This window comes from Camelus bactrianus, chromosome 10 (assembly GCF_048773025.1).
Source record: "Camelus bactrianus isolate YW-2024 breed Bactrian camel chromosome 10, ASM4877302v1, whole genome shotgun sequence".
NCBI lineage: Eukaryota > Metazoa > Chordata > Mammalia > Artiodactyla > Camelidae > Camelus > Camelus bactrianus.
Window position 1 is genome coordinate 43801355 of NC_133548.1, and position 17726 is coordinate 43819080.

Here is a 17726-nt window from a genome sequence, read left to right on the forward strand (position 1 = left end):
TAAATGACACCTACTGCAAACAAATTTATGGTTACCAAAGGGAAAGGAGGGGAGGGATAAATTAGGAGTTTGGGATTAGCAGATACAAACTACTATATATAAAATAGATAAACAACAAGGTTCTACTGTATAGCACAGGGGACTAGATTCTATAACTTGTAATAACCTATAATGGAAAAGAATCTGAAAAAGTATATATGTGTAACTGAATCATTTTACTATACACCTGAAACTAACACAATACTGTAAATCAGCTATACTTCACTTTTTTTTTAAATGGTGTATGTAAGTCACTGACTTTCCGGCTTACTCACACGTTGGAACCACTTTGGGAGAGGGGGCTTAAGGAATACAGTACTGTCTGGGCCCACCTCCAGAGGCTCTAATTTAATAGTCTGGGAGTACGACCTGGCATTAGGATTTTTAAAAGCTCCTCAGGTGGTTCTTAGGTGCAGTCAAGTTTAAAAACCACTGGCCTAGGTCTTAGGAACTTCATTCCTCACTAAAATCCAACAAGAGACCCACCATTGAAAAATTTATCTAACAGAAACCCAAGAAGTATTCATGGGCCTGCATGTCCAGCCCTGGCTCCCAGGAAACAAAATGGTCCATCAACAGAAGCTTCCTGGAGAAAATATCTCGACTTAAAAAAGTGATTCTAGCTGCAGGAATTTAAGACACTAGAGTGGGTTGTTAGTGGTAGTGGCAGGTGTGCCCTGCAGAACTGTCAAATCAAAGCCTATCACAGATGAAAGGCAGACAGCACGTTACCGGCTAGCTCTCTGCACCTCTAACGGTACTGTGTGCAGGACCTTCGCATAGTTCCACTCACTGAGAATTCCCCCACTACTTTCCTCTGTGAGGCAGCCCAGTCCTTTTCTCTGTGAAACAGATAATGTTATGTTACCCATGCGGCAGCTGATGTCCCCAAACCCATGGAGTCCCCATGTTTATTTATTCATACCTGCCTCATTCCTGAATGGATTGGGGCTCTCAGTGAGAATGTTACTGCTGATTTTCTTCCCTAAAGTATAAAATATTCTTTGATTTATAGAGTGCATTTCTGACCCAGATGATGGTTCTTTTACAGACCAATAAAATGCTTGAACATTTTTACAACTAAAGTGTAACTGAACCTGGATTTCTGATATCTTGTCATTTGGGGGATTTTATTTGCCTCTGTTGCTTTAAAATTCAAGGCAGAGAAGTTGTTGACTGTAGGAGAAATAAAGCGAATTCAAATTTTGTGTTAAAAAAAATCACTTTGGTAGAACGGTGGGTAACTGCACTTTCTCCATGGGGGTGAGTAATTCCATTCTGCCAAGGACCTCCTCAAATGCTATGGGAAAAAAAAAAGAACAAAAATCCTCTCTTCCTGCCTATGGTCCCAGCCGGGGCTTGAAAGAATCAAGAAAGCAGCTGCAAACACACAGAGCAAACCCTCTCATGTGACCAACCTGGAAAGAAAGAGGCCTCCGCACATGACACAGACTGGCACCCCCAGGCTGCAGTAGATGAACGCATGGGAAAGTTTGAAGAAGTCCCTCTGGATGGGCACAGCTGCCCTCTGTCCCCTGGCCACATGGCACGTCTGCTGCGGCGGGGTGTCCTGTGCAGGCTATCCACTGGCTTTCATCCAGATTCCAGAATATTTAACGAGGGCCTCAGGGTGTTGGGGCTTGTTCACATTAAACCCAAGCACATGCAGCGCTCCCTGAAACGTCTATGCTGCGGGTATTTAGGCAAATATAATATGAGGAGGTTTATTTGCTTAGTGTCAGTTTTATTGTATTTCAAGCAAGAAGGAAGAAGCAGGGGATAGTAAGGCAAGATGAGGCTAGAAGTGGGGACCTCACTCTTCAGCTGGTTTTCTGGAGGAAGTAGCTGTTGAAAGGTCTATAGGAAGGTCTTGTGCAGACATGAAACTTGCTAAAGGGATAGACCATTGTTTTTAGGCTGAAATGATGAATGTATTGCTTATAAAGGGTTGGGTGAACAAACATATACATCTGCTGCTTCCTTGGACAATGGAAAAGCTATGGGATTTGCAGCACTTTCTAGCTCTGTCTTTCATTTTTTGTAGTTTTTTTACTTTGAATGGCTCACCTGAACCCTCCTCATCTGTAAAGACTTGTCCTGCATCTCATAAGGGTGCAAGGAGATGTAACATAGGGGCGGACACTTTGTAACTGGAAAGTTGTCTTTAAAGGTACTGTTTTCACTTTACTATTACACCCACCTAGCTTGTTGGAGGGGCAGAACCAGGGGAAATGGAGATTAGACATCAATAAGAAATAGTATTTTAATTGGGCAGTGAAGAACAAAAAGACTATCAACAAGCATTTGTGAAAGAGGAAAAAGCTTGAACAAAGGCCAGAGGAGAGAAAAGCCAGGAGTATTAGGAGGTGCTTTACCTTTCTAGTGGGAGGGTGGGGATGGGGAGGGTTAGAGAAAATGTTAGTCAAGAAAAGGCTGGAAGTAAGCTGGATCAGAGCGTGGAAGGCTTTGAGTGCCAGGAGGTTTGGATGGGTAATGGAAGTTGTTGAAAATTCCTGAGTGACAGACTGTTATCTAAGCTCTTGCAAGACACCCATAACAGTACCATCTGGGAAAGGATGTATCTGTATTCCCACTTCCAGACCGCACCCCTGGATGTGATTAGAGGGATATATTTTGCAAAGGGGCTGTGGTCTCAGTGTCCTGGAGGGCAGCACGCACGGCGCCCTCCCTCCCGGCCATAGTGCATCACTCCAGGGGCTCCTTTCTCTTGGTCTGGAGTTTGTAAATGATCTGGTTTCCATCATTCCAGGCATAGAGCTGCTTATCTCTGGGGTTGTAATGGATCATGGAGTGACTTCTCGGCCGCCGGGGGAAGAACAAGTTGGGCAGATTCTCCTCACTGACCGTGCCCAGTGTATCATAGACACAGGTGATGCGATGTGGGCCTTGGCCACCCAAACTGTAGACCACATAGAGGACCCCACACAAGAGGAACGCAGCTTCAGCATCCTGGCTTCTGCACGGAGTGTCCCATGAGTGCTCCATTCCCAGCGTGTCGGGCTCAATTTTTGTGAGAACCAAATGGCTCTGGATGCCTGGCCCTGAGTGGATGGCCCAGAGCCCGTGCTCATCCACAGCCAGGTCGATGAAAGTCGATGGGGAGTGCTGGTAGACCAGGGCTCTCCCCGCCCCTCCTGAAAGCAGCATTCGATCTTCCACGGTTCTCTTTTGCAGGTTATATTTGATGATCTCATTGCGAGTCCCTTGGCTGTGAAAAAATAGGAAACCTTTGTAGACCACTTGGCCTGTTCCCTGCCAGGAATGTGTTAGGAGCAGCTTCCGGGGGCCTGGCTTGGTGCTGTCCTCCATGAATGCCCGTATGTTGGCAAATTCCCAAACAGTGTTGTTTCTGGATCCAATTAAGAAATAAACCTTTGGAGAGTCGCTGACAGCATCTTTCATCCAAGAGCCATCTGTGTCCATCGTCTTCTTCACTATTTTCAGAGACTTTATGCCCATCAGCATGTTGTCACAGCCTGGCAAAAAAAGGAGAATAAGGGGAGGTGACTTTATAAACACATGAGATGTCTGCTTTTCACACAGATTGCTTTTTTTCCCCCCTTCAGGGTCTAGAATAAAATTATTGCACAGAGATCAATCATAATCGATTGCAGGAGTCAATGAATCAAAGAATGTAATGAATAATTGGATCTCTGTCAAAGGAATTGCTGTCCAGTCATAAGAGTCAGCCTTAATCAAGTCAGTCAAGTCAGAATATGAACAACTATTTGCTGTGTCAGAGGCCCTGCTGACTCTCTAGAGCACTTGAGGTTGACACAGTGAGAAGACTTAGGTGTGGAACCACCTAATTCAATTCCATTGGCCAAGATTTTATTGGGTAATTCAATTCTGCCTGCCAAGATTTTCCTGGGTACCTGCTGTGGACTTAGCTTTTAGTACTCTCCCAGAACAGTGCTAAGTAGTGAGGACAAAAATTATAATTTCAACCCTACACCTTGAGGAGATGACCTTCTAGAGAAGGATTCTGGTCCTTGACCCTACTAGAACATTATAAAAGTTCTACTCCTCCCTCTATTCATTTATTCATGAATGCATGCATGCATGTAGCCAGCCAACTTTGGATACCTACAAAGGTACCACTCCATGAACCCTCATGAACCTTCTGCCTAGACCACTGCATAGTCATCAGTTTGTCTCCCTGATTTTACTTTTGCTAATCTACAGTATGTTCTCCACAAAGCAGTAGGAGTGATCTGTTTAAAAATATGAATAATGTGACTGAATTGTTAAACCGTTTTCCCCACCAAACTTGGAATAAAATCCTAACCCCTTCCCTGGTCTAAAGCACCTACATGATTTGGCCTCTCCCTGTCTCTGGGCCTTGATTCTCCACTCTCCATCCCCTGGCACATAGCATGGTGATTACACTGGCTTTCCCTCTGTTCCAGCACATGAGATGGTTTCTGCCTTAGGGCTGTAGTGCCTACAATTCTTTCTGCCCAGAGTCTTCTTTTCCTTTATCTTCCCATGTCTGCTCCTATCCTTCACATCTCAGTTCCAGTCTCATCTCCTTAAGAGACTTCCCTGACCACTGTATCTAAATTTAAAATGATCTACAACAGCATCTCTCTTACTTCCTTGAGCTCCCTTATCGTGCTCTATAATGATGTTATTTGTTTAAATTACTGGTGTGCTGTCCTCCCCACCAGACTCTAAGCTCCACAGAAGCAGGGCCTTTGCCCTCATGTTTTCTGTTATACTCTACTGCCTTCCTGAGAGCTTCTGGGGTTCAGCAACTATCTATGGAATTAATGAGGAAGACAGGTTCATTCAAGCAGGTGTTTTTCTAGGGTTTAAACGGTGCTGCACATCCAGAGTTGACTTTAGGTCTGTCTGAAGTAATAATAATTTGTGTGTAGAATAGATAAACAAGATTGTACTGTGTAGCACAGGGAAATATATACAGGATCCTGTGGTGGCTCATAGAGAAAAAGAATGTGACGATGAATGTATGTATGTTCATGTATAACTGAAAAATCGTGCTCTACACTGGAATTTGACACAACATTGTAAAATGACTATAACTCAATTAAAAAAAGTTTAAAAAAATAAAGTAAACGATCAACTTCAGGTATAAATAAATAAATAAATAAATAAACGTAAAATTAAATAATAACTTGTGAAGCACTTGAAAGCTTTTATGATATTTTCAAATGCATCATTTCATTTAAAAATATGACACAACATTGTCATCAAGGGACCATACGGCAGGAATGGGGTTGGGGAGGAAGCTTAGCCTGGAAGAGCTGAGGCTCAGGAAGGTCATGCCCTTTCAGTGGTCAGGTCATCAGTGGCTGCTCCCAGAGGCCTTGCCAGGCCCAGACTTTGGGGCAAGCAGTGGAAGTCTCTCAGCCATCAGTTGCCACCATGTCCCCCTACTGACATGGATTGTGTCCCTGTGGCCTCTGGGTCAACTTTGTCCAGGTTGGCTTGGGTTATAGAAGCTACACCCCTGGGGAAGGCAGAGAAGTCTGGGCCTGCTGGGAACCTTAGAATAAGTTTCAAATATCTCAGCATGTGCAACATGGATAGGCCTGGAGATCGTCATTCTAAGTGAGGTAAGCCAGAAAGAGAAAGAAAAATATCATGTGATATCACTCATATGTAGAATCTAAAAAAATATATCATATATCACTTATATGTAGACTCTTAAAAAAAGATAAATGAACTTATATACAAAATAGAAACAGACTCACAGACAGAAATCAAACTTACGGTTATCATGGGGGAAAGGAGGGGTGGAGAGATAAATTGGGGGTTTGAGATTTGCAGATACTAACTACTATATATAAAATAGATATACAACAAGTTTCTTCCGTATAGCACAGGGAACTATATTCAATATCTTATTGTAACCGATAATGGAAAAGAATATGAAAATGAATATAAGTATGTATATGTGTGACTGAAACTCAGCTAAGGGTGCCCTGAGCTGAGTCTGAGCTGGAAGGCAGGACCTGCCAGGAGACCTCCAGCGAGCCCCAGGGACATGGCGAATGGTGTGTGTGAGGTGGGATGGGCACATCTCTGGATGTGCTAGGAGAGGGACAGAGGAGGGTAATGGACGCTCTGAGGCCTATTCACAGGGTGATGGGATAATCTGCCTTGACTGGGAAGCCCCTAGCCTGCCCATCCCTCTGAGAGGAAAGCCAGCAGGCTTCCAGCCCAGCCATGAGGGACTACATCTAAGAATAAGGCACATTCAATGTCCCACTAGTGAGAAAATGTTCATTTAAAATACAGCAGAAGGTGGGGATGGGTATAGCTCAGTGGTGGAGCACATGCTTACCATGCATGAGGTCCCATTAAAAATAAATAAATAAATAAGTAAATAAACCTAATTACCAACTCCCCAAAAAAGGCCTGGGAAAAAAAGAAACACAGCAGAAACTATTAACAGGCATTTGTCTTTCTCCTCCTACTCCTCCTTTCTAATGCAGAATCCTTGAAGAAATAGCAAACCAAAAGAGTGTTAAATGGTTTTGATCTGGGAAACATAGTTCCCGTTGGGAGGTGCGTGGGACCACAGAATGTCCCCGTGTGCTCCCTTTGGCTTCTCCTATCCCTTTGTAGAACCTGGACTGGGAGTCAGAGACCTGAGTGTCTGAACTCCAGCTCTGGTTCTCCTTGTGTCTCCTTAAAAGTCCCTTGGTCTATCCAGCCTTAGCTTTCCCAGCTGTAAAACGAGGGGTTTAGCCTAGATGCTCTATAGTTTCTTCAGGTGGATATTCCATAATTCTTATAAATTCCTCTTCTTTTGGAATTTGGGGAGAATATGCTTTCAGTGTTTGAGTAAAAGAATAAGTTAACAACTCTCGGCTGTGCTGCTCTTGAGAAGAGATAATTAGCAGGAGTAAAAGGTTGAGGAAGGATAGGAAATAAAAATGGAAAACCTTTGAGTCCAGCCAAGATGCGAATTATTTAAGTGAGACACTGACATTTTGCAAACCAGAGAAAGAAAATCTGCGGTTTACCCCTCAGGCAGTATTGCAGACAAGCAATTAGGATAGAATTTGGCTCAAGGCCTCAGAGTGAATTCATATATAAATATCACTTATTTGAATCTTTTTAATATTTTTCCCCTTATTTAACAGCAATACTCTCCAGACTTGATGAGACTTGTCCTTCCATTGGAGAATGACTCAATGGGAGTTATGTTTCAAAAACAGTGGTCTGTCACAGACACAGAAAACAAACTATGGTTACCAAAGGGGACAGGGTGGAGGAGGGATAAATTAGGAGTTTGGGATTAACAGACACCAGTAGTATATATAAAATTGATAAATAAGAAGGACCTACTGTATAGCACAGGGAACTATATTCAATTTCTTATAATAACATATAATGGAAAAGAATCTGAAAAAAAATGTATGTATAGGGATAACTGAATCGCTTTGAAACTTATCTGAAACTACCCTTCAATAAAAACAAAACAAAACAAAACATGGTCTGGATATTAGTAGAGAATGAACTGGTGGATAGAGGTGAGGGAGAGGGGATGCAGGGAGATAGGTGAGAATCCGTAAGTATAATCCAGACGAGAAACATCCAAATAGTGATGGGCGTGAAAAAAATGGGCACGGATTCAAGAACAGAAAAAGAGAGGTCAGGTCACTGATTAGGATGAGGATGCCAGGTGACAGACCAGACTTAAGGCTGCAGGGGATAGAAGGCATGAGACAGCAGCAGGGAAGAGCTGATATGCTGGGGGAGAAGAATGCTGAATTCACTAAAAAGAAGAGAATTCCTGTAAAACCATGAATATTTTGACTGCTTCTGGAAATTCTCTGTTGTTGAGCTTGACTTCTTCAGCCCCTGGAATTGTAGTCATGCTAATAAACATCTGTCAGTACTTATCAAGTGACAGGTATGACGTTCTAGACACAGGGATGACAAAAAGGACATCTTTCAGATGAGTCATCAGTGATAAAGCTTCAAGCTCTCACAATAAAATTGTCAATGTGGACTTCACTGTCCTAGAAATTAGGGCCAATTCATGCTTTTGGCCCACAGAATAAATTTCTGATGTCTCAGCATGGTACCCAAGGTCCTTCATCTGACCTCCTCTTTGTCACTTCACTGGACTAGTCACCAGTCACCAGACTTGCCACTGAATGGGAAGGTTCACTCCACCCTGGAGCCAAAAGCCATCCGCTTAAACAACTTTGGGACCTTCTGTTGGTATCTGTAGTGATGGTACTGGAGGCATCCTCATCGACCATGGGCTTTCCAGCTGGATACACAGAAGTGCTGTGTGCATAGATGTTTGTGAACCCAGCGCAGTGACCTATGGGACTGTCCAGGAGGCAGCATAGGATAAGCTGTACCCATAGCTTTGGCGACACTGGCTCCATCAATGCAGCAACTTCTTTGTGTGTGTGTGTGTGTGTACACGTAGGTGTGCGCACACACACACACACACACAAGTATTTTTATACTCTCCTGCACTTACACCTGTGTGTAATAATTACATTACACACAAAACATGGTCTGGATATTAGCAGAGAATGAACTAGATAATAGATATTTGTAGTAGATACATCTGTTGCAATTTAGAGTCCTACAACTCTGAATGTTTTGTTCCACTCATCACAAACTAATGGACCTTGGGCATTGTCACAAATATGTTTTGTTTGGCTTCCAGTAGGTATTTTGCCTGCTTATTTTTTTGTTTGTTTTGTTTTGTTTTTAATGACTTTGACTATGAGGCATTTACATTTATACTACCTGAATGGATCCCAGAGGCATGCGAATTTGCAGCAACAGCCTTTCTTCCCTGAAACATGATCTAACAAAAGATGTGAGTTATTTAATTCAGCAGGGAGAGGGTTACTTGAGGCAGTGTGCATGCACCCTTCCCAAAATAGGAAATAAATCAAATCTGCTATAATGCCTTGTTTTGACTGCCTTGAGAATTTTTCTTCACAAGGTATTTACAAGTTAAAGAGAGGTTAATACTCTTCTGATCCATACAAGAATGCAGCCTGTGGAATCTGCCAAAAACTGTTAGTTGAATAAATTCTCAATCTGGGTATCTGAGGCAATGGTGCTTTGCCATGAGTTGCCAAGTACAATGCGAAATTTCCCTTTACTTATAACAGTTATAGTACCAAAGACTTGGAGTGACTTTAAAGTATCAGTTAGATTGTACTCAAGTAACTTTCACTCACTGTGTCCTAAATTGTGTGAGAGAGAGAGAAAGAAAGAAAAGAGAAGGAAAGAGAGAGAACAAAAAGTAAGACAGAGTATGTATATGTTAGAATTAAGATTCTAAAAAATTTACCTTACCCCAGACATCCCTGGGATTGTGGCCTTCACGTGACCACCATCTGGGGATCATCTCTAAATAAAGGCTGAAGACTTGGAACAGCTCTACAGGAAATGGCTTAATTACAAAGCAATCTGCCTTATTCATTATCCCCGCAATCTGGCCCTTTGTAGTTGCCCAATAAATATTCCTATAATAAATGAGAACCACTCAGACAGATGTTAGAATTTTCTGGAAATCTCCTAAGACACAATGTTGACTTTTCCAAGGAAGTTATGTTACCCTCTCTCTCTAGGTTTTCTGAAGAAACTCTCTAAGATAGCACATAGGTAGGAATGAAGCTCCTGGTGTGAACTCTGGCAACCCTCCTGAGCCCATAATCCCATATTTGCCCACACAGGATGCTGACTTGAGTCTGAAGGATTTCTGGAAGTTCCCCAGCTGGCACAGCTGGCACAGTCCCAGCAGGCCACAGTTAGAAGATAGGAAGCCCTGTGGGAAGAAGATGGGTACTGGAAATTAACAGCACCAGCTCGGCTGGCCAGAATTCTAAGATTCCCACTCCATGGATATGCCCTACATAATCCCCTCCCCTTAAGTCAGGGCAGCACCTGCGACTGTGATGGTGCCCCTTGACTAGGTTATCAGGCAAAGATAAAGAGATTTTATAGATATGATTAAGGTGCCAAATCAGTTTGAGTTTATCAAAAGGAAGATGGTTATGGGTAGGCTTGACCTAAATCAGATAAAACTCTTTAAAAAAAAAAAGGGACTGAACACTTTTCAAAAAGAGGCACTCTCCTTCTGGCTTTGAAGGAACAATAGACACATTGTAAGCTGTCTGTGGAGAGGTGCAGCTGCTTGAAGCTGAGGGCCTCAGTCCTACAACCACAGGAAAGTGAATTCTGCCAACAACGTCCATGAGCTTGGAAGAGGACCCCAAGCTCCAGGTGAGAATGTGGCCCAGCCAACATCCTGATGCTGTGAGACTTTGAACAAAGCATCCAGAAACCTGACATAATAAATGTATGTTGTTTTAAACTGCTAAATCTGTGGGGATTTGTTACACAGCATTAGAATAACTAATACAGCAGGGTGGGTAAATCTCAGTGGTATAGCTCAGTGGTATAGCATATGCTTAGCATGCTCAAGGTCCTGGGTTTAGTTCCCAGGACCTCCATTAAAAAGTAAGTAAATAAATAAAAACCTAATTATTTCTCCTTCCCCCCACCCTCCAATTTTTTTTTTTTTAAAGAATGACTAATATAGGCGTAGTTACTAGGAAATGCCCAACAGTGAAGGAGGGGTACAGTATATAAATACAAAAGAGTGCATGAAAGGGGAATACACTGGCATTCCAGAGTCCATCCTTGGGCACAGAACCTCTGGAACAACAAGTCAGAAAGCACTAGTCACATGATTGTGACTGCTCACAGGTTTGTCTTTTCCTGATCCAAGCCCTGAGGGCCCTCTGCTCACAGTGTCTCTCCTATAGAAAATTTTTACAGACTCCTCCTTGAGAGGCCCTGACCCCGGCTCTGTGAGTACAGAAGTGAAGACATCAGTATGTTCATGGTCTGGGTAAGGAGTCAAACACACAGATATGTGAGGCTGAGTGTTAGTGCTGCCTTGGAAGATTGAATGAGGACTCTAGAAGCACGATGGGCCCATCGGTCTGGTGGGGTGGGCTCCCGGAAATGTTTACAGAGAATCCATGGCATTTTTGAGTCATAAAGGGTGGGTCGAAAATATATATATATTTAATAGCTATTGCATGTGGGTAAGTTATGGGAGAAGAATAAACTAGAGACCAGCTTGGACCACTTTGGGAAGGGCCTTCCTCATATAAAAGGCTGAGAGATTTGAATGGATTTTTTGTTGTTGATAATTGATGGCAAACAACAAAAACAGTCTACACCAAGGAATGACAGGATCCACTTGTGCTGTGGGAAGGCCTACATGACAGCAGACAGCAGCAGGAGGCAGACCAGGGGCAAGGGGAGCAGTAAGACAGCTAGTGCAGGATGCGGACACGTTCCACTCCCTCCTCCATCCCTGCGGTAAGCACAGGGCCCACCCGAGAGTGGGGGGCAAAAAGCACTTGTTGAATCATCAAATAAGGGCTCCAGAGGCAACAGGCCTGGAAGCAGCGAAGTTGAAAGAGAAGTTTTCAGTCACTGTGGAGCTGGGAGAGGGAGTATTTTAGGTCTCCAGGGTCTGAGGGAGGAAGAAGGCTGAAAAGGCAGAAAGTCCAGCCTCAGGACCTCTGCTGAGCTGTAGCTAGAGTGGAAAGGGGCAACCCCATGGCCCGAGGGGCCCAGGCATCACATCCAATCCAGTACCACTTTCTAGGCTTGGGGTCCTCCCTGACCCCTGGCACGAAAGTTCAGGCACATTCTAGTTCACGCTACATTAACACCCAGTCCTCCCCATCAGCATTTTAGGGAGCTGTTCTTTTTCTGCTGGCTCATCCTTGACCTTTTCCCCAGGCCCTGGCCCGATGCTTACCCCGAGTGGCTCCTTCTCAGAGGGAGGAAGGTCATTTCAAGACAGGGCCAAAAAGGATCTCTCACTTGATCAGCATGACCACGTGCTTCCTATTATAGATCAGGCACCCTCTCTGTCTTCTGACTCAGAGATAAGATGTTCCCTTTTCTACCAATATCTAATAACCCCTCTGTCTGTGCTAACAATTCCTCCTCCCATTCATTCATTTGCTCTCTTAGTTAGTCACCAACAAGTATTTACTGAACATAGACACTATTCTAGGCACTGGGATATAGCACTGAGCATGAAACGTGGAATCCAGACTCTCACAGAGCTGACATTCTAGATGGGGAGGCGGAAATAAGCAGTGAGCAAATAAATGAACTAGATTTCGGAGAAGTAAGTGCTCAGAAAAAAACCCAGTAAAGTAGTCAGTGCTCCAAATCTCCTCTTGAGTTTACTCTCTCAACATATTTCAGACCAACCACCAATGGCCTAAACCGAAAACCCAGGAGGCATCCTAGACTCAGTCCTTCTCACTCATTTTTCACATTCAATTATCAGTCCCCACGCCGTGTGTATTCCAACTCTCAGTGACTCTCAAGTCATCATCTGTCCTCTGTCTCACTGACACTTAATGCAGACACAATCAGTTGTTGCCCAATTTATTGCAGTATTTCCCTGATTAGTGTCCTCTCTCTGGTCTTGCCATCTTCCTGCTTGTCACACCCCTGCTTAAAATTGTTCAGTGGTTCTCTATAGTTCCTCCAGTCAAGTTCAACCCCCTTAGCTTAGCAAGCAAGTCTTTCATAAACTGGGTGCTACTGAACCCTTCAGCCTTGCCTCCCTACACTCACCTGCCCCACACAGCTGCCATTCAGCCCTCTGTGCAGGTCTGCACATGGAAGTGCTACCTGCCTTTGATCAGTTGCATGCTCACTGGACATGCCCTCTGCTCATTCTTCTCTAACTTTTTTGTTCAAAACTCAGGTCAAACATCATCTCATTTTGGAAGACACTTCTCATGATGACCCATGGAGTTTTTTACAAGGATTACATTCAGAAGGTACATGAAACCCTTAGCCCAGGGATGGCATCCGGCTTACATCTTGTTTACCTGATGGAATTGCTCATATTTGGGGCAGATGTAATTGGCAAACACATAATATTTTCCTATTTGCAATGAATCTGTCTCAGAATACGGCCTCTGAGGTGGGGGACTTGTCTCCCTCACGGTTTTAATTAAGTGGACTCATGCACAGGAAATTTTCCTTCTCATTTATGTCTTTGTTGCTTGATCCTTGTTATTATAATTTGAGCTCGTAACCACGATTCTTAATGGTCTGGAAGCAATTCTGATGGGTCACAAGATTGGAGCCAAATCACCTTCAATATATCATCATCCCAACAGCACACACAATAATCATTCACTGTAGTCCCTGCCTGAGGGTCCGCTGTTGCCATTTCCAATTTCATATTGTTTCTTGCACATCTGCAGCCTCTCCCTACTCCTAGGGCACTGGGAGAATTCACCAACCTGCCACTCTCTTTGGAAGGATCTGGGACCACACACCTCTTCCAAACCAAAGTCTGTCTGGAGATGCCCTTCCTGGGTTGACCTCTGACACTGTAGCCCTGACCTTCTATGGGGCCTTAGGAACCCTCTGGAAAAGGGAAAGCTGCTTTCTGAAAATGGATTTTCCTTTGGACACGTGCTCTCTGATGAGGTTTCTCTCCCAGCACACGCCCACAGGAGCCCATGTCTGGCTCTCACTCTCAGACTCATGAAAGAGCAGCAAATTAATTAACAAAGCGGCTGCCCTGATGCTAACGCTGTTGCTGATTCATTCTGACTTAAAATTCTTGCGACTTGTTTTTCTCCTTTCTCTAACAAACCCCCATCTCTGCTTCACTTGCTCAACAGCTTTTGTGCTAAACAGCCCCTAACCTTTCTATTGCACTCGCCACTCCCTATACATTCTTTACCCAGAATAGCTTGTGCTTTAACCCAGAAGCTGTATTCTAGAAAGGTGGTCATGGGCTGATCGCCTCAGAAGAATAAACAGACCCTCCAGATTTTCTCTGTGACACCAGGTGGATTCATCAAGATTAAAAAAAAAAATACAGCACCCCAGAAAACGCCCTGATTGTTGTCACCTGTCTGTTCCATCCAGTTTTTCTATAAAACTTCAGGACACACAGTCTCTGAGGCATGAGCCTGCTGTGACTCCCCTTTGACTGGCAAAGCAGTAAAGCTGTCCTCTTCTAATTCTCCCAAAACTCTGCCTCTGCCTCTCAGTTTGGCTATTCGGGATTCAGAGGCTGGTTTTTCAGCAACACTCAGTCAGACCATCTACCTGTGGGAATCCGTGTGTCTGAGAGTGAATTCCCCTAGAAGAGGCAGTAACAGATGCAGTTCTCTTACTTGCATTCAGCAGCGTCCGGATCCTTTTCTCTTCTTCGGCTTCCTGGACTAGCTTTTCTGCCAGCGTCTCCTCCTCCGATTCTACGCAAGCATCAGCTTCCCGCAGGTACTCCAGGTAGTCAATCTCCCGCTGGGCACGTTCCACTCTCAGCGCCAGGTTGTCTACCGCGCTCTTATACTCACTTGTGTAGGTCTGACATCTTCCCAGCATAACGGATATGTTTTTCGAGAACTCTTGGAAATCTTGAATGTATTCCCTTGTTGCTTGGGTACATTTTTGCAGTCCTTGCTTCAGTCAGAAAATAAATTCTCAAATTACTGCTGGTTATTTAAACTGTCCAAGTCATATCAATAGCTATCATTCATAGAAAAAGATTTTTCAATACAAATAATCAAAAGAGGGGGAAATAAAAATCACCCATAATTCCTTAATTCAAAGTACTATTGACACTTTAGTGTATCAATCTTTAAAAGTCTTTCCATTCATTTAGTTGTGCATATATAAATATATATTTTAAAATGTGACTTCACTGTATGTACATTTTGTAACTTTTTAAATATTCCTTTTTAAAAAAATGGGGGGCAGTAATTAGGTTTATAGACTTATTTATTTTTAATGGAGGAACTAGGGATTGAACCCAGGACTTTGTGCTTGCTAATAAGCATGCGCTCTACCACTGAGCTATACCCTCCCCACCTTGTAACATATTTTTAACTTGCTGATATATTGTGAACATATTTCAAACCAATTCATATACATCTATACCATAATTTTAATGACACATTTCTATTGAATTGATATCCTATTATTTATTCTATTTGATTCTTTTTAATGGACATTTATGTAGTTTTCAATTCTTTGCCTTTCAAACAGTGCTGGAAAAAAAAAATCTTCGTTTTTACCTATCTGTGTACTTATCTGGTTCTTTTCTGAGGATGCATTTCCAGATGTAAGCTCCATCCCCAGCCCCTGGCATGGGGCCTGGCACAGAGTAGTATTCAATACGTACTCACTGAATGAAAGAATAAAGGAAAGAAGGAAGGAAATGGGATTGTTGGGTCAAAGAGTATGTGTCCTTAAAGAGTATTTACAGTTTATTATAAAAATATATACTCCAAACAGCAGGGTGTAAGGCTGTTCATTGAAGAATGAAAGAGAGAGAAAGAGGTTGAGACAGAGAGAAAGGTGGGGGACGAGGTGCTGGGAGGGGAGTGTGTGTGAGAGGGAGGGAGAGAAGGAGGAGAGAGAAATACAAATAAAGAAACAGAGAGAATGAGAGGGACAGAGAGTTCTCTAAACCTACCCTCCTTTTTCTTACCCTTCTGACACAAATCCCCCAGTGCAGAGATGGCATCACCTTGTTGCTAAGTGCCTGCATTGGCCAGAAGTGGTGCCACTTGGGACTTGTCTTCCCATCCCGGCCACCATGATCAGAGTGGGAAGACCTATATAAATCATACCCCTATCTTGTTAAATCCACACTTATAGCTATGAGGGTATCAGTCTACACCTGATACCCTTGTCCGAAGACAGACTCCAGTATCGGGGAAACTTGCAGAGACGTGGCTGGCGCGAATCCTCAAGGCATAGCCACGGCCAATGAAGAGGGACCTAGCCTCCAGGCATCCCGCTGTATTCGGAATCGCCTTCAGCCTGCTCTGAGGAATTTTTTTACCCTGACTGTAACCAAATAGCTTGGACTTGAAGATGTGTCAGGAAAATACAGAAAATAAGTATTGGAGATCAGCATGTCTCTGAAAGAAGAAAAATAATTGACCAAAATTTAACTTGTACCAAAGCCAGGCGTGAAGTAGGAAATAGAAAATGTCAAGGCCAGGGTGTGTCAGAGGCGAGGGCGGAGGGGTACATTTGCCACTGGGAGCCTGTCCCTGCTGCAAAAATGTTGGGTTTTGCAAATTTTAAGGAAGTGGCAGCTGCAACACGTGGAGAAAAAGGTCCCAACAGTTTCCCTCTGTTTAACATTGTTGACATCTGTTCATTTCTAAAATGAAGTCCAGTTCAGCAAAAGAAGCTCAGAGCCTCCCAGGACACCGATAGCATGACTTTTTACAGTGACCTAATGGCTTATCATAAAAAGAGAAAAAGAAAACTAAAATCTGCTGTCATCCCGATACAGTAAGACATGAAGAAAAAGTGACCAAAATGTTTAATTTTCCTATTTTAATAACTGAACAATTGAATAATAACATTTTAGACATTTACCACCATGACAGGCAATGTTCTAAGTATGGATTAATTTATTAAATCTTCAGAATAGCCATAGAGAGGTAAATTCTGTTATCGTCTCCATTTTACAGATGAGAAACAATGCCAAATTAGAGGACAGAGGAAAGCTCTGCTCAGGGTCTGAGGGTGGTGCCAACTGGAGGTGGGGCTCTAAACCACTAGACTGTGAAAAACAGGAAGTGTACCTTTAGCAATGTATTCATCACTCACTGTCTGTTAAAATGCATCCCAGTAGGTAGGGAAGCCAGGGTAAGATAAAATGACTTCCGGGAGGCGTGTTCCCGGATCAGGTGCACGGATGCCACGTACCTCCAGAACTCGAAAACGCTGGTAGATGTAGTGCACCATGGCCGGGTCCTGGGCCCACTGCAGCGGGGGCAGGAAGGCTGTGAGCAACAGAACCCTGAACGCAGAAGCTTGCCTAAGAGCCAGCATCGTCCTGCAAACCACCCAGGGCGGGAATCTCTTACGCTGTTGCTTCTTGAAGAAGGCTCAAGGCTCCAGGTGGTGGTCTCCTGCTTTCCAGCCCCTGCTGAGAAAATCCTCCAAGAATGGTCGGAGAGCAAAGTCTGTGAGTTACTCCCTCAGATGCATGATCTCACTTTGCAAGCTGGTGATCAAGTCCAGCTGTTGGCAAGCAGGCTGGCTTGGGGTAGAGAGCTCCCTGGGTCCAGCATCTGTTGCCGTCACCTTTGACACACCCTGCCCCTCCCTAGGCTAGTGGCTGCACCCTCCCCCAGGCCTGGGTGCCTGTGCGTGGGGGCAGGGTGGGGGCGGGGAGGGCTTCTCCCCTGTCCCCAGCTCTTCCCTTTGTACTTGTGCTTTCCTCCTCCCTGGAGAGCTCTGCAGTCCAATCACAGGCCTGAGCTCACACACACCACCCCCAACTTCTCAGAGTTGGAATCTCAGTTCAGTTTCTGGCAAAAATTCCGGAGATCCTTTTCCCAGAAGTCCTGTTGGAAGACCCCACCCCTCCTCCAGACTCTCTGTGCATTCCTGCAGCTCTTAAAGGCGCAGCAAGGAAAAAGAGAGCTCTGGTCTCTGAGCAGCCAGTGCACAGGGCTGAGGGTCCCTTGGGGAGAGAAGTCCAATGGGCCACAGGCCTGGCCACCCAGGGAGACAGTTGAAAAATCTGAGTTTCAAGCTCAGAAGAGTTTTATTCAGCGGCACATTTATTGACACAGTGACGCTTCCAGAGCCAAGCCATCAGGAAATGG

At 44.0% G+C, this 17726-nt stretch overlaps 2 protein-coding genes and 1 long non-coding RNA gene across 19 annotated transcripts in view; 1 reads left to right on the forward strand and 2 right to left on the reverse strand.

Moving 5' to 3' along the window:
* The window catches only part of PPFIBP2 (PPFIA binding protein 2), a 147796-nt gene extending 146204 nt beyond the window's left edge, over positions 1 to 1592 (reverse strand). For 15 of the 16 annotated variants that reach the window (XR_012509701.1, XR_012509703.1, XR_012509702.1 and 12 more), the window contains exon 1: positions 1458 to 1586. Coding sequence is in view for 12 of the 16 variants with exons in the window: in XM_074372461.1 (XP_074228562.1) it covers positions 1458 to 1584 (127 nt within the window). In the remaining 4 variants the exon portion in view is untranslated. Of the gene's footprint in view, positions 1 to 1457 lie in introns of all 16 variants that reach the window. The other variant, XM_074372459.1, reaches the window with a different exon arrangement.
* Positions 1 to 17398, reverse strand: OLFML1 (olfactomedin like 1). Its single transcript, XM_010964933.3, has 3 exons — positions 16819 to 17398; positions 14262 to 14550; positions 1 to 3536 (listed from the first exon to the last, which is right to left on the reverse strand). Exons 1-3 carry the CDS (start codon positions 16942 to 16944, stop codon positions 2746 to 2748), a joined length of 1206 nt encoding a protein of 401 aa, XP_010963235.1. The 5' UTR covers positions 16945 to 17398; the 3' UTR covers positions 1 to 2745.
* Positions 16941 to 17726, forward strand: part of LOC141578865 (uncharacterized) — a 19473-nt gene continuing 18687 nt past the window's right edge. For both annotated transcript variants that reach the window (XR_012509706.1, XR_012509707.1), the window contains exon 1: positions 16941 to 17080. This is a non-coding gene — a long non-coding RNA (uncharacterized LOC141578865). The remainder of the gene's footprint in view (positions 17081 to 17726) is intronic.